General features: G+C 43.5%; 1 protein-coding gene across 1 annotated transcript; it reads left to right on the forward strand.

Moving 5' to 3' along the window:
* Nucleotides 1-1,381: 1,381 nt before the first annotated feature.
* Nucleotides 1,382-25,343, forward strand: ube3c (ubiquitin protein ligase E3C). Its single transcript, XM_079292423.1, has 24 exons — nt 1,382-1,462; nt 2,082-2,192; nt 2,335-2,388; nt 2,509-2,583; nt 2,915-3,061; nt 3,190-3,305; nt 3,391-3,548; nt 3,789-3,942; nt 4,714-4,934; nt 5,051-5,202; nt 6,091-6,275; nt 8,986-9,072; nt 9,148-9,305; nt 9,784-10,010; nt 12,219-12,323; nt 12,785-12,872; nt 14,689-14,786; nt 15,545-15,677; nt 17,149-17,396; nt 20,164-20,376; nt 21,955-22,143; nt 22,278-22,344; nt 22,492-22,622; nt 24,201-25,343. The coding sequence occupies exons 2-24, from the start codon at nt 2,127-2,129 to the stop codon at nt 24,369-24,371; spliced, it is 3,243 nt and encodes a 1,080-aa protein (XP_079148549.1). The 5' UTR covers nt 1,382-1,462; nt 2,082-2,126; the 3' UTR covers nt 24,372-25,343.
* Nucleotides 25,344-25,681: the final 338 nt, after the last annotated feature.

The following is a 25,681-nucleotide window of genomic DNA, read 5'->3' on the forward strand; positions in this document are numbered from 1 at the left end:
AAAACACTGTTAAGCATTTGTTAAACTTGATGGGCACTTTTAGGTTATTACATTTGGTTGACTCTGCCAGAAAGTTATTGATTTATAGTGTTGGTGTTGCATTGGACAGTGTTGTTTTGAAATAAATTCAAATATTTAGTCCATCCTATTTAAATACATGAGGGGTTGAGCTTTGTTGTTGTGCAAATGTATTATATTCCATTTTGCCTACTTATTATCATCTTCATGTGTAATATGTTCATACTTATCAGAGCAAATGTACTTGAAAATCAACACAGAGCAAGTAAACAAGGCAGATCAGTTAAACACAAAAGTCTCCAAAAACGTAACAAAAAAAGGCTTTATAATACTGATACTGACTCCTTCCAAGACCTCCAGCTGTGTGCAGACTCATAAGAGGGCCAACGTTCAGAAAAATTAGGCGATAGGCGATACTCAATATGAACTGTGTGTGATCAGCGTGCATTGGCAGGAGATGCCATTCCCTCTCGTTATGTATGAGATAGACTGTTTTTGGTCCAAGGACTGTGGTACATGTAATTAACGTGAAAAGATGAACACATCCATAAAAGGAGTTTTCTATTATAAAATAACCAGTCCAGTGCATTGAAGAAATGCTAAAACTAAAAGAATAACAGCAATGAATTCAAATTCAGTTAAAACTATGACATCATCTTTATTAGCATTTATGAGAAATTTACATTTGAGTTTGTGGACATAATTCGTTTTTTGCCTCAGGCTGGCAGGCCATTGTTGTTTGGGCTGCATTTGACAGGTTTAGCTCTCTGCATTTCAAAAAGTAAATCAGTACATCAAGGAACACATCAAGGACGTTAACGTTTAAATTGCTCTGAGCACTTCAATTTCTTGTGTCGTTAAAAGATGATTGTGTCACTTGGGTAAAGACGTAATTACCTGCCTCCCATCAAATATGTTGGATTGGACCCCAGAACAGAACTTTTCAGGCTCACTATTAAACAGTCCCTCCATCCACTCATGTTCTATGCCTTTGTCTGTAACCAACTTCAATGCGATGCATACAAAGCGTTGAGCAGTATTATGTCTTGTTGGAAAAATCCCCTGTAAAATATTACACCAACAATCATCTATGTGATTATGTATACATTTAAAAACATGATACAATTCTGATTATGAAACCAATAATGAAACCTGTTGTACCTCTCTAATCCTAAAAAGTAGGCCGACGTTATTAACATGACATTCTCTATGCATGTAGGTGAGAGGCGGGTTTTAAGCTTCTCGGTATATTGACATTAATTTGGTCCAATCACGTTCCTTGAAATTTCCGGAACCGGAAACAGTTAAGTTGCCTGCTCCCTGTGTTGTGTTGATTTCTAGAGAGAGAGAGAGAGCAGGAAAAGAAGACTTGACGTTTGGATTAACCTAAACTGCATTCTCAGAATTATTGTCCCCGTCTCACTCCATAATTCAAAAGTAAAAGGTAAACGATTCTCCTTCTCAGATGAGTTTCCTGTCGTATGACCGATGTCACAAAGGAGAGGAATACACCCCCCGTAAAGTTAGCCTCTCCTGAGTGCTTAGTTAGCTGCTCTGCTAGCTAGCCGCAGTGCTAACGGTAACAAAATCAAGGTTCTCACAAATGTAATGAACCAGTACTGCGACACATCATCAATAAATGGTTTGTTGTGTGCTGTCCCCGTCGCTGCTTGGAGTCAGATAACATAAACAGCTCCGTTGAGCTCCTGACAGCTGCTGAGTCATGAGCTAGCTAAGTTAACCGGCTAGCTAACTATTGTTGCAACTAAACTGGAGCTGACAGCCGGATAACTAGAGGTTAACCTTCCGTGTTGTCGGTTAAACGTGGCCCACGTTTAACGTTCATGACTGTTTTAATGAGTCATATAAATTGCAAACAGCAAACGCAGGCACTTGCTCTTAAGGTTGAATAATCGATTAGCTTTTGCCGAATTTAATTGCTGTTAAATTGGAGCCAACTCACAAGTCGTTGGTTCATTTTTTGTTTAATTTCGTCTCTTGTTTCAGTGTTTTCTCTTCCCTTAGGTATTATATCATGACCGTAGTTTCATTTTCTCTTTCAGAAATTCGTGGCAACCTCTGGATCAGTCAATGGGAAAAATCTAACAATGTTTAGCTTTGAGGGAGATTTCAAAACAAGACCCAAGGTATCACTTGGAGGAGCAAGTAAAAAGGTAAGTGTCAAAACAGTGACAACATACCTACTGCTCTTCACAAACAGTTAGTCTAATTCCTCACATATCTGTGCTTAGCGATAATCATAATGCATGGTATTGTTTAGAGTGTTTTCAGGGTTGCTTGTGTTGTTTTTTTCAGGAGGAGAAAGCTTCTCTGCTGCACCGCACTCAAGAAGAAAGACGAAAAAGAGAGGTTTGTGCAGTGCTTAATTGACGTGTGTATGTTTTGTGTTAATTTGAAAGATGCATTGATGCTGCTTGTACAATAAGAAATCAGATTGTATTTTCTAAGGTATGTGCTTTTATTACTTAGGATGAAAGAAAACGACTGAAGAATGCCATTATCATTCAGTCCTACATACGTGGCTACCAAGACCTGAAACGACAGGTACGTCTGCAAGCACTAGACAGACCTCATATATTACCCCAAGAGTCAAATATGCAGTTTTGGAATCAGAAATGTGAGCTGTATCATTAGAGTGAATGTAGGAACACGGAAAACCCCAATCTGTAGGTACTGGTTGGGGTTTAGCTGTTAAAACAATGAGTATTGTGCTTAGCATCTGTGAGATTTGCCCGCTTACTGTCCCAACCAGCCAAGTTGATGACATTCTACATGTTGAACCATCTCTTTACTTCACTGTAAATTTGTAGTGTTTGTGATTTTATTCAAACAAGTCTGTGTGAACAGTCAGTGACCGTTTAACCTTTTCTTCCAGTATGCCACCCAGAGGGCCAGGTTTGACCAGTGCGTCAGCCAGACGCAGGGAGGGGGGGCGCCGCGGGTGTTGGACGGTCCTGCTCTTTGCCTCTTATCAAGACAACTCGTATTTTTCTACAGACAGAGTGTGGATGCACATAGATTGGTGAGAATTTTAATATATCTCTGAGGCTCTTCAATTGCAAGTATATTGATTGTTTCACAGAATTACACTACAGTCAGAGAGGTCTAATGCACATCTTACAAATGGTGTCTGTTTGTGTGTTCACACAGATATGGTTGTGCCAGAACCTGGTGAAACACAACAGTCACTTTGTGAAACTGTTGGTGGGCCCACAAAGACAGACATGTATGTTTCAGATCAAGAGGATCTTAGGCTTCTGCTGCAGGTAAAGTACCCACAGATAACAACAATGGGTTCATATTCTTTGCTGCTGGATGCATAAACACCTGTCCCTCTTTTTGTCTCCCCAGACTCCTACAGAACTGCAAGGATGACAGTTTAAATGTGACGGTTCCCATGCGGATGCTAGAAATATTTTCTTCAGCGAAAACCTATCTTCCTGTTATTCCAGATGCTAACTATGTAGCTTCATTACTCGAGCAGATTTTGCACTATATGGTACAGACAGGTATGTCAAATAACAAAGTCTTGTTTCATTTTCGGAGCAAGTTTCATTTGGTGTCACAGAGAAAAGCTCAAATGGCAATTATTAACTGTTGTTGCACCAATTCTACACTCGTTACTGCAAACAGGAACATTTACTGCATGTTATGTTTATGTAAAGTGTGTAATTATGTCATAAGAGGATTAAAAAGTGAGCTTGTGTCTTAACATCCTTTGTGAATCTCGATCTGTGCTTTCTCCTCAGGATACTACAGGTCGCTGTATATTCTTGTGAATCACAGGCTCCCTTCCAGTCTGGAGTACAGTGACGCTCCCTCTATCCCGATGGCAAGCACACTGCTGGAGCACATCCTCAGACCTCTGCACTTTACCTACTCCTCCTGCACAACAGGCGCAAGGTACAGCTGTTGCTGCTATTTAGTGATAGCTTATTTAGAGGTAACTTCAGAGGCTGCTGCTGGGAAGCGTCACAGTGTCGTACACAAAGAGCGGTTGCTCCAGAAGAATGCTGCGAAAACCAAATTCAACATTAACATAAAGAGCGACAAAGACTGACAGACTATATGCCTTTTGCTGGAGTGTCCATGAGCAACTGTCTTGTGGTTAGTTACTACATCATAGGATGATAATAATTTAATGATACGCTTAGATTTAACGATAGCAGGAAAGGAAAGTCTTTGTTGTGAAATCTTTAGAAATCATCCGTTAAACTGATAAGACAAACCACAGCAGTTCGTGTCCCCTCTAGTCAGTGGACTAAGCAGTAATTGCTTCAGAGACCAATTTACAACGAGCCATAAAAAGGGCCCCAGACTCGCCCGCTCGCCCAGAGTGCAGCATATCAAACTGTTTGCCCACAGTTTCAGGCATTCTTAATAACAAACGACAGGCGACTTCTTTTCTTCTTTGAAGAAAAGCAAGGCGGGAGTGAGAGAAACTTGTGTACACACCGACTCTAACAGCTAATTATCTGACTGGGCCCACCAGATGTGTGTGACCGGGCCACACAAAGCAGCTCTGTTTGGAGACACAATATTGGAGCCACTCACACAGCAGAAAGAGCAGGGGGATGTTATGACACCCTATCGTCTTTAGCTAATTTACTCATGAACATTCAGTGTTATGAGTCACGTGATTGATTTACTTGTCTAATGTTTGTCGTCCTACAGGCAGTTTGTATTTGCAGCCTTTACCAAGGAGTTCATCTCTCCGCCGTTCACCGAGCAGATCTTTCACTTCTTTATCCCGGCGCTGTCGGACGTCCGTCTCTCGTTCCCATTCGAGGCCTTCCTGAGCTCCCTCCAGCTCACCATCGGCTCCTCCTCAGCAGCACAGAGCCAGGCGCCCTGGCTGTTTTACTTTGTCCTCTCTGCAGGGGAGAACTGTTTAGGTGGGTAGCACAGTTGATGTGTGCACACACAGGCCAATGTTTCACCCCATATACTGTATATGGCTCACAAGAAGTATAAACCGATTGATAGAGATGAAGATGATGTTTGTTGGCAGGCTCTCTATCAGAGGAGGGTCTCCTGCTCTACCTCCGGGCTCTGCAGACGCTACTGCCGCTGCTGCCCGTGTCAGAGAGCAGCAGCAGGCCTGAAGTGACCAGCGACTCGGAGGACGACGACGACTCTGGCATGCATCCACAGCCCAAGCAGGTACGCTACATACTGTACACACCGACATATAGGGACACACAAAATGGTTATTGATTTCAAAAGCAATATTAGTTTTGTTGATCAATCAGGCACATAAATATGTGGTGTCAGGGCTCATCTGGTCTGGGTTAGGTGTCGACCAGAATATGCACCAGCCTAAAAAGAATGATGCTCTATGAACATCTCCACTTATAGTCAAGACGTTTAGTGTTACAGTTAAACCCACTGGTATTGCACTGGTATTGTTTTGGTTCTTGGTATCGGCAGTTACCGTGAGTTTAGATATCAGTGTCGGTATCGGGACAGAAGAGGTCGGATCAGTGCATCGCTTATGTGCTGATGAGGTTCCTCCCTGACAGCAGCTGCATCAGGATCAGCCTTCAAAAACCCAACTTGTATAATTACAAACATCCCAGGAAGAGACAATTTAATATTAATTCATTCCAATAATGAATTAAACCAATTTCCTTTACAATTTCTGTCCTCAAAAGCCAAACGGGGATAGCTAATTGTATTCTTGTATTGACATTTTTTGACGACTGTACTGGAGTAACTCCTTTAATGTACAGCTGTTCTATATATATATATATATATATATATATGAAAGTTGTCCCATTCTTGTATGTTTGCATACAAACATGTCTCAAACACCACAAAGAATATAGTCTGTATGTGTAAAGATAATTGAAATTGTTACATTTTCAATAAAAAGCTTAACGACCCAAAATAAGATCAAAATCAATTCATGAAAATGGCAAATAATCACATGAATTAACCACATTTCTATGATAAAGGAAAATGTGATTTTCTTAATTTATCTTACTCTGTCTCAAATCATCTTTCGTTTCCCCCAGTCTTCCAACCCACATGTGTTTCCTCTTCTATCAGGATGACAGAATCTCAGTGCAGCTGATCACAGAGGAGTGCGTCCACAAGCTGGACACGAAACATCAGACCAACGCCCTGTTGAACCTGGTCTGGAGGGATTCGGCCAGCGAGGAGGTTTTCACCATGATGGCATCCATCTGTCACACACTCATGGTCCAGCATCGCCTCATGGTGCCAAAAGTCAGGTACAAATACATCGACCCCATTGTCACTTTATCGTGTGAATGACAAGAAGACTTTATCTGGTGTATTCATCAAAAATAGCATCACGTCGAGATGAGCCTCGCGTTCGGAGAGCTTGTTTGCGCGCCGACCTGATTGAGAGGAAAACTGTGTCTTTATGTGTTTTCCGCGCTGTAAGCAGTAATATAAATAACGGTGAAGTGAGGCAGGCAGTTATCAGTGGTCCACACCCACTGGCATTTACAACCGGCAAAGGAAGCGGGGATGTCAGGAAAGCTGTCAGTTGTGGATGAGGGCAATTACCCCTTCTCAGGTTGATTACATTAGAGCCAGGATGTCAGAGGTGGTATGTGTGTGTGTGTGTGGGGAGGGGGGGGGGGGGAGTGGATGGTGCATTGACTGATGGGAGGTGATCCAGACTGAGCTTCGTGGGTAGTCAACCTGCTCAAGTTAATTATTAGTGGAGCCAGTTGCCGCTTGTTGATTTAAATCTGCTGCGTGGGGATGTTCATAAAGATCCACAACACGTTTGCAACGCTCCCTTCTTTTGAAGCCCGAGCATACCCAACACCATGCGTAAAAGGATGAGCATAAATTTGCTTCCTCAGCAATTATAAACTGAACGCATGCAGCCCGAGTCCAATGGTCAACTGGTGATTTTGAAGAGAATATAGAGGAATTTCGGTGTGTTTCCCCCATTCCCCTTATTTTTTTACGGTTTCCTCCTTCTCTTCGCTTTTACCATAAATCTTGCCCTTCGTCTTCCATCATTATCGGATATCTGTACAAAATAATTAGCTCACTGAGAAAGATTAATCACTGCGGGAGTGGACGGGATAGCTTTACAAGAGGCTAAGGGGAGCAAATTGCATCCCTGTCTTGATTTACTGCTCTTACAGCAAAAAAAAAAAAGCAAAAAAAAGAAAAAGGAGCTGGCTGGTTGTCCAGCCAGCCCGGCACGCTGCCTTTTTAATCAACATGTAAAATGTCTCATGAAGATTTTTTTTTTTTTTTAGAGGACAACTTAAAAGCTGTTTCGGGACCAAAATTGCTTTTTGATGAGTTTGCTAATTGTACTTTCCCAGGTTGGTTTGTGGGCGCGGTGTGATCTCACTTTGTTTAGTGTCGGATATTTGGTGTAATTTCCCTTTGATGGTTTGGTTTCGACCCATCGTAGCACTCTGTCGCTAACGGGGGCTAACAGATGAGCTCTTTCCTTTGCTTTTGAGTGGTTGCTGTGATTCTTGTGTTGACATGAGATAATGATGTTGATCGTGTTAATACAGAAGTCCGCTAAACAAATTTGCATTTCGGTGGAAACTCGCTCGTTTAGTCTTTACGGTATCAAACGTGACTCGAGGTCCGCTGCTATTCTTTCTTCTGCTGAACAGAGATTCTTTCATTACTGTAAAATGAAATGATCGGGTTGTGATTCATCAAGCTGCTTTTCTCACGCACACACACACATGCACATGCACACACATGCACAGGCAACCCCTTTTGATGTCTTGACTTTGTTTATTAGCGGTTCATTCCATGATTGAAATGGGGGTTTGGGTTTCTCCCGGGCCTTAAATCAGCATGTCAGCTGGCATTTAGTGCTTTGTTTCCCATTTCAATCAAACACTCGCATCACTTGTTATGAGCCCACAGCACTACTCCTCGCTTCTCTCCTGAGCCTTGTAGTACTGACAGATGGTGTGTGTGTGCTCGGCACAAACCATTTTTCAAGCCGTATTGAGGGTTGTCTGACACTCTGCCCCTAGTGCTCATTTCCATTTCAGGACTTTTGAATGGGGTTTCGGCAGATTGAATGGCGGGATGGGAATTTGAGCATTGACATTGAGATGAGAATATTCAGCAAATTCAAGATTCCCTTTCTCCTCTCTTTTAGTGTCTTAGCTCTGGTTTCCTTCTCTGACCTTTACTCCTCTCCTCTGCTGAGGGAACATGATGCCGCCCTATTAAATGCAAGCATCCTTATAGGTGTCAGCACTGTCACTCTTAAACAAGGGCCTATTATATGCAGGGGCACTTTATTTTGCCTTTTAGCTTACTTACCACATTATTGTCACCTGTACTTACCCTCTGTGTGAAAAGCCATGCAATTTAGGAGCATACACACACACGTGAACAAAGAGCAGCTTCACACCTTGGTGCCACAGCCCGTTGAGTGCAGAGCGACTATAGCGAGGTATGTGGGCCCTCCTCAGTGTTATCATGTAATTCACTGAGAGTGTGGAAGCATGCTGGCGCTGCGGGGTCACGGCGAGGGCCACGCTTCCCCTCCTCCTCCGTCCTCCATTGTCCTGCTCCCCTTGCCATTAAGTTAAATGGGGCTCCAGCAGGAAGCCAGAGGGCTGTTTATGACCCGGGCGAGGGGATCCTCGCCAGCAACTAGTTTACTAATGGAAAGGTGCCTCGCCTAAATAAAGCTTAATGGCTCATTTAATCTCTTTTTGGCCCTCGCAAGGTATAAAATGGGAGAGAAAGGCCAAGAACATTCTATGAGGGATATGTTGGTTAACGGGGCAAGATTTAACAATCTCAACATAGCAGACAGACTGACGGAAAGTGATTTTACTGTTCTTCACACCAATTGTGTCATCTGATTGAAATAGCTCTCGAACTCATGTCGTCTTGTTGATGAGAGCTGCGTCCTTAATTAAAATACATGTTCACATTTCATTTCTGCTTCTTTGTTCTCTACAGGCTTCTGTACAGTTTAGCTTTCAACGCTCGTTTCCTGAGGCACCTCTGGCACCTGATAACTTCCATGACAACAAAAATGATCACCGGGTGAGCTACTTAGAAGCAGATTATTGGCAAATTGACTGACAGCGTATGACTCATACTTTCTGTCTGCCCCCTCAGCTCCATGGTGCCGCTGCTACAGCTGATCTCGCGAGGGTCTCCCATGTCGTTTGAGGACTCCAACCGCATCATTCCCGTCTTCTATCTCTTCAGCTCCCTCTTCAGCCACTCGCTCATCTCCGTGCACGACAGCGAGTTTTTCGGTCACGAAATGGAAGGTAGTGAACTTTTTTTGTCATCTGTTATCAGTGGTAGCCGCCATATGAGTGCAGTGCAGTGCAGAGCAGTGGGTTTTAGCCCGCCGGTGGAGCACAGTAGAGAGACTCGCATGCACTAGCGTGCACGCGCAGCCAGCCCGGGTATGTAAACAAAGCACAGAGAGAGGCTCGGATTACAACACACACAGAGGAAGAGTTACCGCATTCTCTGCTCAGGACGCCGTTACTCCACTATATGTTTACGTAGCTAATAGTTGTCTGCTGCTATATTAACACTCTGAATATCGTATTACACTTGTTGGACATGATGAATGTCTGATTAGGACACACGTCCCATTTCCCTCATTTGTTGGTTTCAGCAAAAAAAAAATAATATTGTCATCGCCAGTCTCTTTCAGCAGTCGCACGCCGTCTTGCCGCCATGTAAATGTGAAAATCAATATCTGTTAAAGGCCGAGTACGTTCTCCCTCTCAACAGGTCAGACGCAGTCCTCCATGATGCCCTTCACGCTGACGGAGCTGGTGTCTCTGTCTCGCTGTCTGAGGGACGCGTGCCTGGGAATCATCAAGCTGGCCTACCCCGAGACCAAAACGGAGCACCGCGAGGAGTACATGGCTGCCTTCCGCAGCGTGGGTGTCAAGACAAACACTGCGGTTCAGCAGCGGATCCAGGCCGAGCAGAAGCGCTGGGTACAGCTCTTCAAGGTAACGTAGAAAGCGGCCCGCTTGTTGTGTGCATAGATTTTGGTAATCACACACAACTCAATGTCTTTTTCCTTCAATCCCATCTTGACATGGACTTATACACGTTTTTTTTGCTTTGACTTATTATGAAGAATATGTTGATTGCACAATGTAATACCTGTCGAATACTGACACTATCTGCATTTAAATTGGTTTCCTATAAGCTGAGCTTTCACTATATTCTGTCTGGTACGATCTCACGGGAAAACGGAGGCTCGATTTACAGCTCAAAGGAAGTGCCGTCGTAGGGCGTGCATTGTCGGCAAATTAACTCAAACAAGAGGATAACTTTGACGGTTCTCAGTCTCACCCAACATGGGTGTAGCAGTTGGCAGATTGTGTCACACATGCTAAACAATTGTGGCAAAATAATGACCTCAACCCTGCTTCTTACAGTTTACAACTAAGCTACCAGCCACTACATCTTATTAGTGTTGTCATTTTAACTCGATGACGATATTCCAAGATTTGTTTCATTCTTTTCTGTTGATACCTAAAAACATAAACCTTGCTATGTGACACATTAACACTCGTGTTGCCTCTCTGTGCATTGAAGCATAGTGACCTCATGCCTCGTCTGTGTTTGTGGACATGTAGGCAAAGACGAGATGGAGCGCTGCCGCGGAAGGTCATCCATTTGCTATTTACCCAGAAGTAATGAGGCAGAAAACAGCGTTAACTTGATTCTCCTTGGCTCTTTTTCTCATTCCACACCTGCCTTTCATTTCAGCCATCTCCTTCCCTCCGCTCTCTATCAAGGAAACGACAATTAAGCAACTTAGTTCTTGGCTGTTGGTGTTTGACAGAAGGATTTAAAAGTGAACACTGGTTGTTCCGTGAAATTTTCACAAGAAATCTGCTCAAAGGCCTCTTGTCAGCTAAAACGACCCATTAAAGAAGTGGGGAGCAGGGGAAATGCATTTTCCAAATTGAACAGTGGGATTTACAGTCGGTTTGGCGCCGCTGACCCCTAACACGCTAATGTTTGGTTCGTGTCATCAGTCGTCCCTCCCCATCTTTTATCACCTCCATTGTCGCGCTATCTATTTAATTGAAAGAAGTTAATTGAATGAAAATGATCAACTAAGCTTGTATTAATATTGCTAATGGAACTTTCTTCTTGGCCATGTTTGGAGAACGATGTCACGCTGGAGTTTGGGAAAGGCCCATTAAGGCTTGCACTTAACCCGATGGGCTAATTAAGGAATGCTTATTCATTCCCAGAGTCAAGGGGTAGGCCGGCTCCAAACCCATCGCCACGCGCCTTTTACAGCGTTTTGCACTTGCCATTATTGCGGACGCTGCCTCGCGGTGATTGGCCGAGATTGATTGTCGCCCTGTGAAAATAGCGTGCTTTAGAAAAGAACGTTTCGATTGAAATAATCTATGCTGGGTGTTATATGGAAATAGACTGTCTGTCACTGTTATGGCAGACATAACAACCCCCTCAACGAATCTTCATGCAACGACATGCACCAGGTTATTTAGCGGATGTCTGATGTCGGCTAGAGCCCGTTACATCCAGTCCAAGGAGGCTTAAACCTTAAAGTTTGCCCAGTGAATGTGCCACTGTATGAGTGTGCGTGAATGTGCACGAGTTAACTTAAGATCCTGATTGGCAGGTTTGCATCTTGCTTGGCAGCCTCTGTTTGAATGTGTGTGTGAAATGAAGTACCTTTTCTATTTACCATGTACCCGAAATGTCTCCGTGCATGTTGCAAAGTCACAACATTATTTCAAAATAAAACACCGTTGTTACCCTGAGCCTTCTGCAGGCCGGTCAAGAGCTGCGCTGGTACTTGCAGTGCTGTGAACCAACGCTGCCTGATCTTTTGCATCCTCTGTCCGATGGCTGATGTCAGCAGCAGACCTCGCCAGTAATTAACAAGGCTGGACATTGAGGGACGGTACAGGTCGTTTTTCTTTTATACTCCCCATAAATGGCGCACTAATGGCTGAATTCTCAAATTGCTTTCCCCCCCCCCCTTTCTCTAAGCGAAGGCACCTCGTCCCGTTGAGCAGACTATGCACAGAAAAACCTCTTCAGCAGGGTTGTGTTCCCTACTCCGCAAAGTACTTTACAAGGAAGGGGATTTTGTGTGGATGTAATTGCCCGAGTTGGAGCTGTGAATGTGACGCGTGCCTGTCTGTGTTTGATGTGCTGCGCAGGTCATCACTAACTTGGTGAAGATGGTGAAAGCTCGCGACATCAGACGACCCTTCTGTCCATCAGGTCACTGGCTCTCTGAGGAGGTCAACATCCGCGCAGACAAGGTTAGTCATAAGGACCGTCGTCACAGCTGTTTAGATCTTAAACACCTGATAATCTAGAGTTGCATTCACAAAGCTTCAAATCAGTGAATATTCAAAGAATTATGGCTTTTCTGTTGATTTCCCCCTAAAATAAGGTGAAATCCAAGTCAGGATAAAAGCTCATCTCAGCCCCAGGTGAACAGCTGTTTAGGGGAAGGAGGAGGTCTTTTAAGTTGTAAAACCAGCGATAACCAGAGATTAAAACCAGAATAGAACAATCTAGATCAATTAAAATATGAATACATATGAACAATGTGAATTAACAAGCAAGAACAATAAATAATACAACAGCACAGGTCCAGAAGCAACAACTGACAAGTGGAAAGGTTTATGAAAAGAAGGCTGCTGTTTTGTTTTTGGAGGATATTCAGAGCTTTGGCAGGAATTGAATGTTCTTCATGATGATCTTATTTTCTCTCCAGGTCACCCAGTTGTACGTCCCGTCTGCGAGACACGTGTGGAGAACGCGTAGGATGGGTCGCATCGGGCCACTTCAGTCGACACTCGATGGTAGTGTGATCTCTTTAATCAACGATATAGCTTATGACAACGTGGGTCTATGAGTAGCCCAATACTATTTGAAAGAACAAGTTTATGTTTTTGTGATAAATGTGCAAGACAGTAACACAAATATGTCACGAAAAACTGTTGAACACCTTCTGACCTTTATTAAAATCAATTAAAGGACAATGAACCATGTCTTAGAATAGACTGTTTATGATCAGCTGGAATCACTTGACTGTTCAATCAATCAATCAATCAATTAATAAACAAATAAATGTATAGCACCTTTCATACAGGTAAGTGGGGACAAACAATGGAAAAGAATAAAAATATGTAATAAAAGTATTAGTAAAACAGAGTGAGATAAGAACTACATTAAGAAAATAACAACAAAAGAGAATTATACAATTTAAATAAGTGGAGAAACATTATCCAAAATATCGTACTGGTGTACAGCACGGAGCTACTCCTTTGGCAATGAATGAAAATATAGAATAATATGCATGTGTCAGCTTGATGTATAGTCCAGGAAATCATCCTAATTGCTGTCCAAAGTCACCGTCTCCATGTTTGCGTTTCATATTCTGTGGAGCTGTGCATTGCTATTGTTATTAGTCTATCTATCGTCGATGGAGTGGAGCTGTTAGGCTGCAGATTGAACCGTCCTTCGATGTAGGACGAGAAAATTATTCTTTCTTAACAAGTGATAATGTACTAAACTCTGCTGAAAAAACACCCTGATAATGTAAAGATGTCTTTCTCAGCACAAAAAAACCCTCATTAGTCATTAGCCTTCCCTGTTTCAACAAATCACCACATTTTCTCTTCATCGCCTCAATTATGGCACTCAGAGGAAAATGCACTGACGCAGGCAGGGCTTCATCCCAGGTTTCTGTGAAGCATGGTGTGAAAACAAGCTGATAACAATGTGTGTATGATCTGCCTAATTCCACTCCGAGGCTGTATGGGATAAATTCAATTAGTGTGAAAGTACCTGATGAACTCGGTCACATCTGGTCCGTGTGTTTGTCCGGCCTTTTCTCATTTCCTTAAATGGACGGGCCCACGGCTGATGAATGAGCAACGTATTGACCACTCTGAGGCCATATTTCTCCTCAAAGATGGAAACCTGATGGGAGAAATACAGATCAGGTTGACTAATTGAGCAGAATAATTGAGCCGCAGCGGACGCAAAGTGAGGGAGGACGAAGAGCGGTTTAGCTAATGTGGCTATTTTAGTTTTGTGGGCTAAACCCAGAGTTTAATACAGACACACACATCGGCATAATGGATGAAGGCCGGCAGGTGGATGGCAGCTAACTGTTGGGTTAATTAAAGGGGTGAGGGATGGAAATGTCTTTAATGGTGGACTCGGTCTTACTTACAGAGCTTAGCAGTGAGGAGGGTAATGACACGGTTAGAGGAGTGTTACACACACCTGATAGTATCCTCCAGATACAGTTTATTCCTGTCCACTTGTAGTTGACCCTGACCTGATCTGTGTCAATGTCACTCAATATATGATGAAAGCCCAGTAGCCGAGAGAAACATGTTTATTTATTATTTTCATATTAAATCAATGTTTTGTCCACACTGTGTTTTTGAAAAAGTAATTAGCAATACTTTCATAATATGTGCAATCAAGAAATCCTCAGATAATTGTTAAAAACTAAAGTAGTCGAGTGCTGCTGTAATGATGTATTTTTGTAGTTAGCATTTAAGTAGAATGTGGTTGATATTGTTGGTCATAGCATGTTTGGGTCGTAAACACAACAATGACCGATCAGGAAACGTCTGACGTGTTGAATCTTTCCTTCCGCAGTCGGTTTAGAGCCTCCACAGCTGTCTGTGTCTGAAGAGAGACATCTGGCCATCCTCACAGAGCTCCCTTTTGTGGTTCCCTTCGAGGAGCGAGTTAAGGTAATGACGCACCACCACCGAACACAACCACTAAAACAAAAAAAGTTTCAGGGCACCTCCGAAGAATTGTGTTTTTTTCCGTCAGAATGAGTGTTTTCAAGTGGAAGCGTGTTATCGACATGATGAAAATGCATTAAATTATACATCTAATATCATATTCTGGAAGTGGAACAGAGCTACACTCGACCATAATGATGCAATAATTCCTTCGAGCCGTGTGACTGATATTTGGGCCGTATTTATTGATAGTGTTATTATGAAGTAAGGCTGACCCGAATGCTTGAAAGTATAGTTTTCAAATGCAGCTTTAAAAAGAAAAAAATTATATATGCATTACTCCAAAAATCCCAGATAGCCCATGAAATAAGAAATAGCCATTAATATGAATTATTATTAGTGATTCTTTGACGAATACCTCTGATAGCACCTGATGTCCAGTCAGGTGTGTGGATAGTGGAACAGATAATGCCCTTATGCTTTAGTTTTTCTCGCTGAATTGTGTCTTATACCCGCCTTGATTTGACTTCTTTCTTTTGGAAAGACATAGTTTGTTTTAAGTGTATTTGATCACCAGTCTTCTGTTGCTTTTCCCACCTTATTTGTGTCCTAGTTTGTGCTCTAAACTACCAACATAAATGCTGATCAAAGACAAAAGGATGCATGATATATCGTACAATCCGTACTCCGAATTAAAACAAATGTTACAACTCCAAGGATTTGTCACTGACCCTGCCACCGGGCTAACATCTGTGTTGTAGATCTTCCAGAGGTTAATCTACGCTGACAAACGGGACGTGCAGGGGGACGGGCCCTTCCCCGACGGCATCAGTGTCACCATCAGACGCAACTACATCTATGAAGACGCCTACGATAAACTCTCGCCAGAAAACGGTATGGCTTGCATCACTGTTTGAATAGAATAACAATTTGGCATTTTGCATTATTTGGGACAACAAATATATGGCCAGTACACTTCACATTGTGTTGTAGTGGCTCTGTTATTTCCTCCATTTATCTTCAAGATGACAGATGACAGACTCTGTCACTGAAACTCTCCTTATGCTCTATAAAACCTGAAAGGTTCCCGTTAGCATCGAGGATGAAGGTTAGCGCTCTCCTTGTGCAGGGTATTGAATTTCGGTAAAGCATAATTGTGGTTCCGATTATTATAATGGACCACATAAAAGCAGAATCAATTATTTTAAGTCACCTCTTTTGTGTTTGAATTTGAAAGGGCACTTCAGCGGGGGCAATCTGATTAAAAAGAGTAGTAGGAGACCTGGGCTGAAGACATGATCTATAACATTTACGTGTCTGTAAGTTATAGCTGCCTTGATTTATCACTGTACATTAATTATTCTGAAAGATGACCTTTTATAGAATTTGATTTGAATATTCCGCAGGTCAAGAAAGAGCTTTCTGCTAAATGTTTGTTTAGCAAAACAAGGTGATGCGCGACATTTCAATGGTATTGGAAGTCTATTTTTACATTTTTCATCCATTTTCTGTATTTACAGGAATAATCGGATCAGATCATTAATACGTTGGAGGTAGAAATGTTAATACTGGGTAACATTGAGGCAGTGATAGTAGAACATAAAGGGAGAGCCAACAAGAAAAAACACATTTGCAGATACTACCAAATTATGTCGATATCGTACATGGTAGTTAAAACTACTTCTGTAAAATAATATCAGACTTCATCAGCTTTCTGTTGTCACATTAAAACACCTGTGAAATTGTAAATGTGGTGTTAAACTAAAATGTTAAGCAAACGTTTAAAAGAAATAATCTCACTGGCCAGATTTAATTGAGCTAGTTAGACTATACTACCGCTGTAACTTGTGATCTTGCACAGAGTATTATACATTAAGGGCCAGTTGATAAAACCCGAGGTTACATTCACGCTGGACTCAGCATCCTGAATTAAAAAGGCCAACAGACGTGTAGGTTAAACTGTAGTTATAACTTTATCCTGTTTATTTATAGGAAGTGTCATAAAATGTGTTTTTGATTATTTTACAATGCCAAGAACTGATGTGATTTCCATTAAAACATGTTTCTTACTTTCCTAAATATATTAGCGTCAGAAACCCTTTTAAGTGAGTAGCTTTCAGATGTAAATTCTTTTTCAGCTATTAGAAATGAAAGGCTGTTTGACTTGATGCTCTTGCTGTAATTTGCTGGACACTGAATGTAAAGTAAAGAATGAAAATCCCAAAGGTCTCTGTCGCATTACTCAGGGAGGAGATAAAGTCGCACTTTATTGAGCCCATTAACTTGATTGGATGATGTTTTGTTTGTCTCTCTTTTTTTTTTTTTTGTACCTTCATAAATCCCTCCTCGTGCTCTGTGTCGTTAGAACCGGACCTGAAGAAACGGGTTCGAGTCCATCTGCTGAACGCTCACGGTCTGGACGAGGCCGGCATCGACGGCGGCGGCATCTTTCGGGAGTTCCTCAACGAGCTCCTGAAGTCGGGCTTCAATCCCAACCAGGGCTTCTTCAAGACCACCAACGAGAGCCTGCTGTACTCCAACCCCGCCGCAGAGATGCTGGTCGGAGACTCCTTCACGAGGCATTACTACTTCCTGGGCAGGATCCTCGGAAAGGTGAGCCTCCAAAACTAAATGTGATGAGTTTAGACAACCTTAAAATCCCCAAAACGAGGAAGAATATCCGAAGATATTACAGCTGTTTGTAAGATTCAGTCCCAGACTGCCTTGAAATCATTAGCAGTCAATGTCAAGGTTGCACTCGCTGCATATATACATTCAGATGTTGTTTTGGTGTTTCTTCTAGAAGCTGACAATGTTTAGAGGGATTGCCTTCATTTGTTTCTTGCAGTGAGAACTTTAACCCGGCACTCCTGCAGGCTTTAGTTTTGTCAATTAGCTCCGTGCATAATCTGTTGACGGCATTGTTTTTCTGTCGCTTCCTTCCTCCGATGGCACTATTTATTATGGCCTAATGTTTCTAAATCATCCTTAATGCATGTGGTAGTGATTGTTTATCAAGATGCCTTCCTCATGTGAGGGGGGGGGGCTGCTATCATCTCAACCCGGAGAAGAATTACCTCATGACAGGCGGTCACCTCTCAATTAGGGCTTCCATTAGCCGATGATTCCTACCTCTTGTTTGTGTAGTGATTGCATTTGGCTGGCACTAAATCAGCGAGCCCACACAGACAGGACATAAATAAGCGTTCAAAGCATGTGGTAATAGCATTTTGATCTGTTTTACAGTCAGGAACATCCAGGTCTCTTCACTGGGACGGTCTGCTCCACCTATCAGTGAATTGTAACTACTACTACTACTTCTTCTTCTTCTTCTTCTTCTTCTTCTGTGCATTCTTTACAAGTGATAAATGATCAATCAGCAGCTAGAAGCTCTCCGCCCCCCACTCCCCAGATATTGTGCTCTCAATAGCTAATGGTTCAGGCAATTAGGCGAGGGGAAATTAATTTGAATTTGACTTTCAATTAACCCTACCTTAAGTTCCTCTTTCCCCATAAATATGGACATTTGAATGGCCGTCTGAGAGGTGTATTGATATTTGTTTAGTGCCCGTTACTGCCCGGATAAAAGGCACCCGTTTTATATAGATTGGGATTGCATCACTGCTGCTGCAGTGTGCACAGTGCACGTTGCGGCTCAAAGGACACGGGAGATTAATATTGTTAATTAATGTCCGAGGCGTGCCATTGTTGTGGGGGGTGATGTATTACAGGCAGGAGTGGCTTGTCTGGGGTACTCACTGAAATGGGATTGAGCATCAGAATAGAGGCCGGTCATCATCCTTCTTCCTCACTTGTCCACCCGGCTGTCAAGTGTAAAGATTTAAGCCACAAATGGTGAAACGTGGAAACAGGTTTCTTTGCTTCTGTGGTCGTCTCCCTCCAGACTTTAGACCGAAGAGTTCCTTTAATCTTGATTGGAGTGTTTGCTGACATGGTCTTTGTCAAAATCACATTTCTCATTATGTAATATGACCCGCAGGAGGTTCTCTTTGTGCCTCATTCGTCTCTCATTAGCACAAAACCTCCAACCTCATCAGCAGTGGCCTCTCCACTCCGTAAACTGTGAGGGTGAGGGAAGTTTCATCCTCCTCCTCCTCCTCCTCCTCCTCCTCCTCCTCCTCCTCCTCCTCCTCCTCCTCCTCCTCCTCCTCCTCCTCCTCCTCCTCCTCCTCCTCCTCCTCCTGCTGCTGCTGCTGCCTTCCCCCGTCATACTTGTGCACCGTCTCCTCTCCCTGATCTCCAGCGGCTGATAGTTTCCTTTTAGAGGTGTGGGAGGTTGGCACCCCTTATTAATAGAGATGCGTTTGAAAGGCATTATAATTTTATTGATTCTTAATGCTGTAAATTAAGGAACGAATTTGGCAGCGAACAGAATGCACCTGCAATATTGCTGGCATTTATTCTACCTGATGGTGCAGCGATCCGCTTTAATTGCGTTGCCACTGCACTCACTTATATTAAAAGGCCCGGGGCCATAATAATTAATTCTTTGCAGCCCCAAAGTCATTTTGGCACAATTTCTGGCAATAAACACTCATAAATAAAGTAGGTGGCATTGAAAAAATAAGGCTACAGGTTTTTTTCTCATATACTTATTGCTGCCTCTTCCCGGCATAAGTGTTATTGATAGGTTTCAAGGGGCCACACGGCGCATATGGTCTGAAACGAGCACCGGCCACAAGAGAAATACTAAGTGGATTCATTTGCATAAAAAATAGACAATGTTTGAAGTTGCGCAATTAACCTGTGTTTAGAAAATAGCCGTGATTTACGCGTGCGTGTGTGTTTAAGATGCATGCATTATGGAAATCCTCTAGATTTATAATCCATTTAGCTGATGCGGTCAGGGTTTTCAGCGCTATCATTTATAAAGACCTGTATATTTTAATGCCTCCAACGCGCTCTTTTTCGGACTGTTCCAGTACATTAGCTTTGGGTTTTATGAGTCACCTGCCCAGCTGTGCTTCTTAATGGCATTTGAGGTCAAGGTGAGAATTGGCATTTATGAAGTTTGAGGTTTAAGATAGATTGTGTTTTCTGTTTTGCTCCCAGTCACTCTGATGTATCTTATCTCTCTCATCACTTCATTCTTTGATATAAGATTAGTAGGCAAATGTAATGTTGTATAATGCATGTTGTCATCAGATTTTTGAACATGTACTGACTAATGTAATGCTTTTGCCACTTCGTTATCTTGGTTATCTACCGTAATCACCATGTTTTATTCAGAGACACCCAATAAACAACTGCTGTGGTTAATGCTCCGAGCATTTGCTCATTTGCACTGATTGACTGCCGTTAGTGCATCCTTGTCCTCCTGCAGTCGTCCTCCAGTTTAACGGCCACGCTTTTTCTACAGGCCCTGTACGAGAACATGCTGGTGGAGTTGCCTTTCGCCAGTTTCTTCCTGTCCAAACTTCTGGGAACCAGTGCGGAGGTGGACATCCACCACCTGGCATCGTTGGACCCGGAGATGTACCGCAACCTCCTCTTCCTCAAGCGCTACGAGGGTGACGTGGAGGAGCTGGGCCTCAACTTCACGGTGGTCAACAACGACCTGGGAGAGGCTCAGGTGACTGTGGGATGGAGTCGGATAAATGATTCACGTGTTCTTTTATTTTTTCCATCTCTACCCCGGTCAGCACATCTCATTCAGCCATCTTTCCTTCCTCCTGTTTAGTTGCTCTTTGTTGCGTTAATAATTCATTTCCCTCACGATGGACCACTTTTCAGCTCTGAGAGAGATAAAGCACGTCGCCGCGGTCGCTCTAAGCTCTGCTGCGGCGCAGGGAGCACAGCGGCTCTGTTGACCTCGCCACCTGCCGTTCCCACCAGAAATGATCGGAGAACACGCCTGACAGAAGCAACTCGCCGCTCTTAAGCACGTCCCCCTCCAAAGCTCAAGGCTGCGGAGACGAGCCTCCGGCAGCACTCTACCCCGGAGCCCCTGTTTGCTCAGGGGCCGTGTTAGCTCTTCTCAAACAACACCTGAAATGGTCGAGTTACAATGTAGCCCTCCTGGTCGCAAGTAGGGTATCGCAAACACGATAGGGAAAACAATTTGTGAAAGATTAGGCAAACACCCGGGAGCAGTCTGCCCTGCATTTGCCCTCGCGAGATAGCCAAAGCAAGCGAGATAAGGACAGTAATTCTCTTACATTACCACATAATCAGAATCCACTGTGGGAGAGAGAGAAAAAGGCTGAAAATGATTACCCGTCAGTGGACAACATGCTGTACGTAGCATTCAGGGGATGGACAAAATATCCAACATCTTACTTTGTAATCTAATGTAATGTCGCTGGACTGAATACCTCTGTGAGGCTCATCAATCAGTTATTGTCAAGACTGCGTCAGAGAGGTGCTGATATTCACCTCTGTTGTGAAGTTTGACTTTTAATTAAAAAACAGACACTTACACAGTTAAAAGATCGTCAAAGAAAACACAAAAACCTCACGTGTGTGTGTGTGTGTGTATAAAAGCACAAGAAAAACATTAATATACAGCATATATTTATATTAGATATTACCAGGCATTGTTCTGACAACAGGCTAAAGTACACGCTTCCTATTATTCTAAAAGTGGTCGGTTAAATGAGCTACATACAACCCTGCCTGCACAGCTGTCTTTACAGGGGTTTGAAACACAACCGCACACATGATGCACTGGAAGAAGATGATTTTGTCTCTTTGTAGCCGCTCTGATGCCATCACACGCCCAGCTTCATGAACACGGCATGAAGCACATCATATCAAGTGCTGCCTGCTCTATAGCTAATGAAAGGAGAAGTTGAGGCCAAATTGTATTGGACCAGATGTTCATTGGACGCGCTATATTTAGACACACTGAAATACACTTAACCACACACACACTCTCACTATGAGCCATACCTTTAATCAGAGTGCTGTTGGAAAACATTTGAATTACCTTTCTGTGATTGAATTAAATCCACCTGGCACAATTAAAGCACTTTCTTTGTTTGTTGGTCGTCTGGCACCCTCGGCAGACACAATTATAAACATAATATGATCTGCATAATGAAGTATGCGGTATGGCTCACTCACAGTAATAATGCTCAGGTACTGTGAGTCATGTTATATGTTTAAATATAATACCGGGACTAAACTGTGAGGGAACCTTTTGACGCAGGTGGTTGAGCTGAAGCTGGGAGGCAAAGACATTCCCGTGACCACAGCCAACCGGATAGCCTACATCCATTTGGTGGCCGACTACAGACTGAACAAGCAGATCAGGCCTCACTGCCTGGCCTTCAGACAGGGCCTGGCCAATGTGGTCAACCTGGAGTGGCTGCGCATGTTTGACCAGCAGGAGATCCAGGTACGCTGCACACGACGAGCAACACTGTCCATCAACTTTGACACATTATCATAACTCGCAGAAACTTGTAATTCATGTTTTTCTACCTGTATTCTTTCATATATATATATATATATATATATATATATATATAGGTGCTGATATCTGGGGCTCTTGTGCCAATTTGTCTTGATGACCTGAAAAATTTCACAAACTACTCAGGTAGGAGCTGATGTTAAAAAGAGCTATGTTGACGTGTCACCTTCCTGTCGTCCCTTTAGTGATGCATTTCTACGACGCTGTGGGGCTCACGAGAGAGAAACAGTCTGGGTTGACTAATACCATTTTCTCCATTTGAATCTCCTTCAGGCGGGTACTCTGCCACACACCCAGTCATCCAGATCTTTTGGGAAGTGGTCGAAGGCTTCACAGACGAGGAGAAGCGTAAGCTGCTGAGGTTTGTCACCAGCTGCTCCAGACCTCCCCTGCTCGGATTCAAGGTGAGGTTTTTTACTCTTCCCCCATCGCTTTCCTACTGCGTGGATTTTGTACTTCCTGTATCCTCCATTATTGGCAGGGTTTTCCAAAGCTCAACAGAAAGGAGTGTTCCTTCTTTCACGGGCTTGTAATGAAAACACCGAGACTGATAACAGCACCTCAAAATGATCGTTTTCAAATTAAGCGGCGATACGAACGAGCCGCTGACGTCTTATCTCCACTTCCACTGTTGTTTTATAGTTCATGACCTCCCTCTGCAGCCCTGTATGTGTGGGCTCGTGGACAAATATTACCACTCAGAGCTCGGTAGCACGTTGAACTTTTCAACTGTTGCCTTCCGTGTGACATGGCAGAAAGCAGCAATTTCCAGGAACAAACGAGGGAACTATACCCAACATTGTTTTAGCAGTGCTGAATCATTATTGCTCCTATTTCTGAAATGATTTCCTAATTGGAAGCCGTTTCACTTTCTCACTGACTTGATTTGTGGTACACTTAGGTAGTTTGAGATAGGGGGGGGGGGGACAGAAAGTGTTGCTCGGGGCCATTAAGGAGTTTTTTAAGGTGTCTTACTCCGTCTAACCAGAAGCTGTAATCATCATATGATTGGTTTTCGTACTCTTTATGACTGTCATTAGTTAAGAAAACCTAATTGCAGCTCTGCAGTAGTCTAAGGGAACAAAACTGTCCTTAAAATCCTTTGCAGTACCTCTCTGGGTTTGAGAGTTGCCTTGCCTCCTCATTTAATCAATTTGTCTCTGGCCAGTGTGTGGACCCCCCCCTTATTCCTCGCCTCTTCTCCGGGCAGGAAGGGGCGGTAATTCGTGTGGGAGCGGCCCCTGACCCGGCGCTCAGCCTGAGCCAGCTAAGCCTTAATTAGCTGTCGTGGATCGGCCCAGGATTCATTAGAGGAGAAATAGCTCTGTCAGAGGAAGCCATTTAAAAAAGATGATGGAAACTCTCTTTTTTTCCAAAATGATAGCCGCGGTAATGGCGCTTTCTCAATAAGCAACGGTAGTTTAATACGGTAATTGTCAGAGAAATGGGGCCATTACAGCTAAGCCCCTGAAGAGCCATTTAATCGGGCGAGTACGGCCACTGAGCCGCATACGCTAACTTTAAATAGCAGGATGGAATCGGGGTGGAGGAGTGTGTTTTGTCAGCCCGGCTTGTGATGGAAACGGTCAGTGTCACCGTCTGCGGATGAGGTGGCCTCATCACAAGGAGGCTTGATTTAAAAAAAAAAAAAAAAGAAGCCAGATAGACAACATGAAATGACCATTCCTTCAGCGGCTCATCCAAGGGTCACACTGTGGGCCAGTTTCCCACTCAGTGCCCTTCAAGAGCTAACCTGATTTCCTAAATTTATACTTGCACTGTATTAGCGTAACGCTTAATGTCTCTCTTTTAACATTCATCCCCTTGTGGACGTTGACATTTATTGCTAAATCCGGATTGCTTCAGACGTGGCGATCATCACGGACACGAGTAGATTCTCGTGTCATTATTTGCCTCGAGTTTCTCTGCGACTGCAGCCAATTTGTCCGGGTGCTCATTAACGGCGTACGTTGTGCACACAGGAGCTCTACCCGGCCTTCTGCATCCACAACGGCGGCGACGACCTGGAGCGCCTGCCCACCGCCAGCACCTGCATGAACCTGCTCAAGCTCCCGGAGTTCTGCGACCAGCACCTGATGAGGAACAAGCTGCTGTACGCCATCGAGTCGTCTGCCGGGTTCGAGCTGAGCTGAGGAGGAGGAGGTTGGAGGAGGAGGAGGGGGGGGGGGGGAGGAAGAAGGCTCCTCTGTCCCTGTATCCATGGACCCGCCGCCACAGAAATGGCTTGGGAGAAAAAGACTCCATTCAGAGTCACAAAAAACAAAAAAGAGAAGAGAGTAGGGAAACAAATGATGCACTGACCCTCCTGATTTACTGTGTTTGTGTGTGTGTGTATGAGTGTGTGCGTGCCAAGCCGAGGGTGAGGAAATGATCACCCGCAGACTGAAGCAAAAGGGGTGCAAGGGTGAAGCGGGGTAGGAAGCCTTTTTTTTTTTTTTTGTTAATCCTTGTTGCTTTTAAGTAATTTAAATGTTTAATCACTCGTCAGAACACTTTAGAAGAACAGCGATGGGGGTTGAATTTAAACAGAAAACAAGAGTTAGCAGCTTGCGCTCTCTTGTGTAAGGGAACATGAACGGGCAGTTATTTTTCACCAAAGATTAAGTGGCATCACATAAAACGGCAATATAAAGACAGAGGGGACTCTAAAGCCACCTTGTGGTGTGCCAAGGGCTGCAGGGCTGGAGGAGCTTTTGTGTACAGCCATCGTGTATCTTTATTTCGAGTGATAACCGCCGTGTCCGATAAACATACCGCAACACGCGTGCACACGTGTGGAAATGGCTCATATTGCTGGACTAAATTTTGGGGGGGGGGAAATACGATATGAGTTATGGATTTGTGAATATGTATATGTTTACAACTACTCTTGTATTATTCATTTATTCCGTATTTGTACAGGTTTGTTTTTCTTTCCTTTTGTGTGACGAATGGAGGCCTCGTGTTGTCACACATGCTCGCTTAAAGGTGAACAATCTCTTCCCTGGTCGGCGTCCTGAAATGTGCTCTTACCGAGCAACAACCACGTCACACGTGATCAGTGTACCAACAGGGGGGGAAAAGGGGAGTGTATGGAAATAAACCCACTTTTCTTTTTGCATTTTTCCTTCCGTAAGTATCTTTTCTTGTTGCTTGTAACTTACAGTAATGACCAAGACATAAAACAGTGCTTTGTGGGAAAATCTCCTCCTGAGTTTTATGGCCTCTGACATATAATTAAAGAAACATCCAGTTAAGAAACACTGAGCAGAAGTATTCTGGCCTTGAGATGCATTATCTGGCTGAGCACAAATTAAGATTGTGTGCGTTCGCCATAAATCCACCTGCCCTCTGATGCAGTGCAGCCCAGTAAGAGATCCATCCCTCTTTGGACCGAGTCCATCTCTCCATCCTCTCCTCCCTGCGGAAACTTTACTGCCACCCCTCCCCCCCCTCTCTTCTC

This window comes from Melanostigma gelatinosum (assembly GCF_949748355.1).
Source record: "Melanostigma gelatinosum genome assembly, chromosome: 20".
Taxonomy (NCBI): domain Eukaryota; kingdom Metazoa; phylum Chordata; class Actinopteri; order Perciformes; family Zoarcidae; genus Melanostigma; species Melanostigma gelatinosum.

Excerpts from the sequence above, each read along its gene's own strand:
- ube3c (XM_079292423.1), top strand. The coding sequence starts at position 2,127 with ATGTTTAGCTTTGAGGGAGATTTCAAAACAAGACCCAAGGTATCACTT. Across the intron at positions 2,584-2,914 it reads ACCAAGACCTGAAACGACAG|TATGCCACCCAGAGGGCCAG; the intron begins GTACGTCTGCAA and ends CTTTTCTTCCAG. Across the intron at positions 12,324-12,784 it reads TCAACATCCGCGCAGACAAG|GTCACCCAGTTGTACGTCCC; the intron begins GTTAGTCATAAG and ends TTTTCTCTCCAG.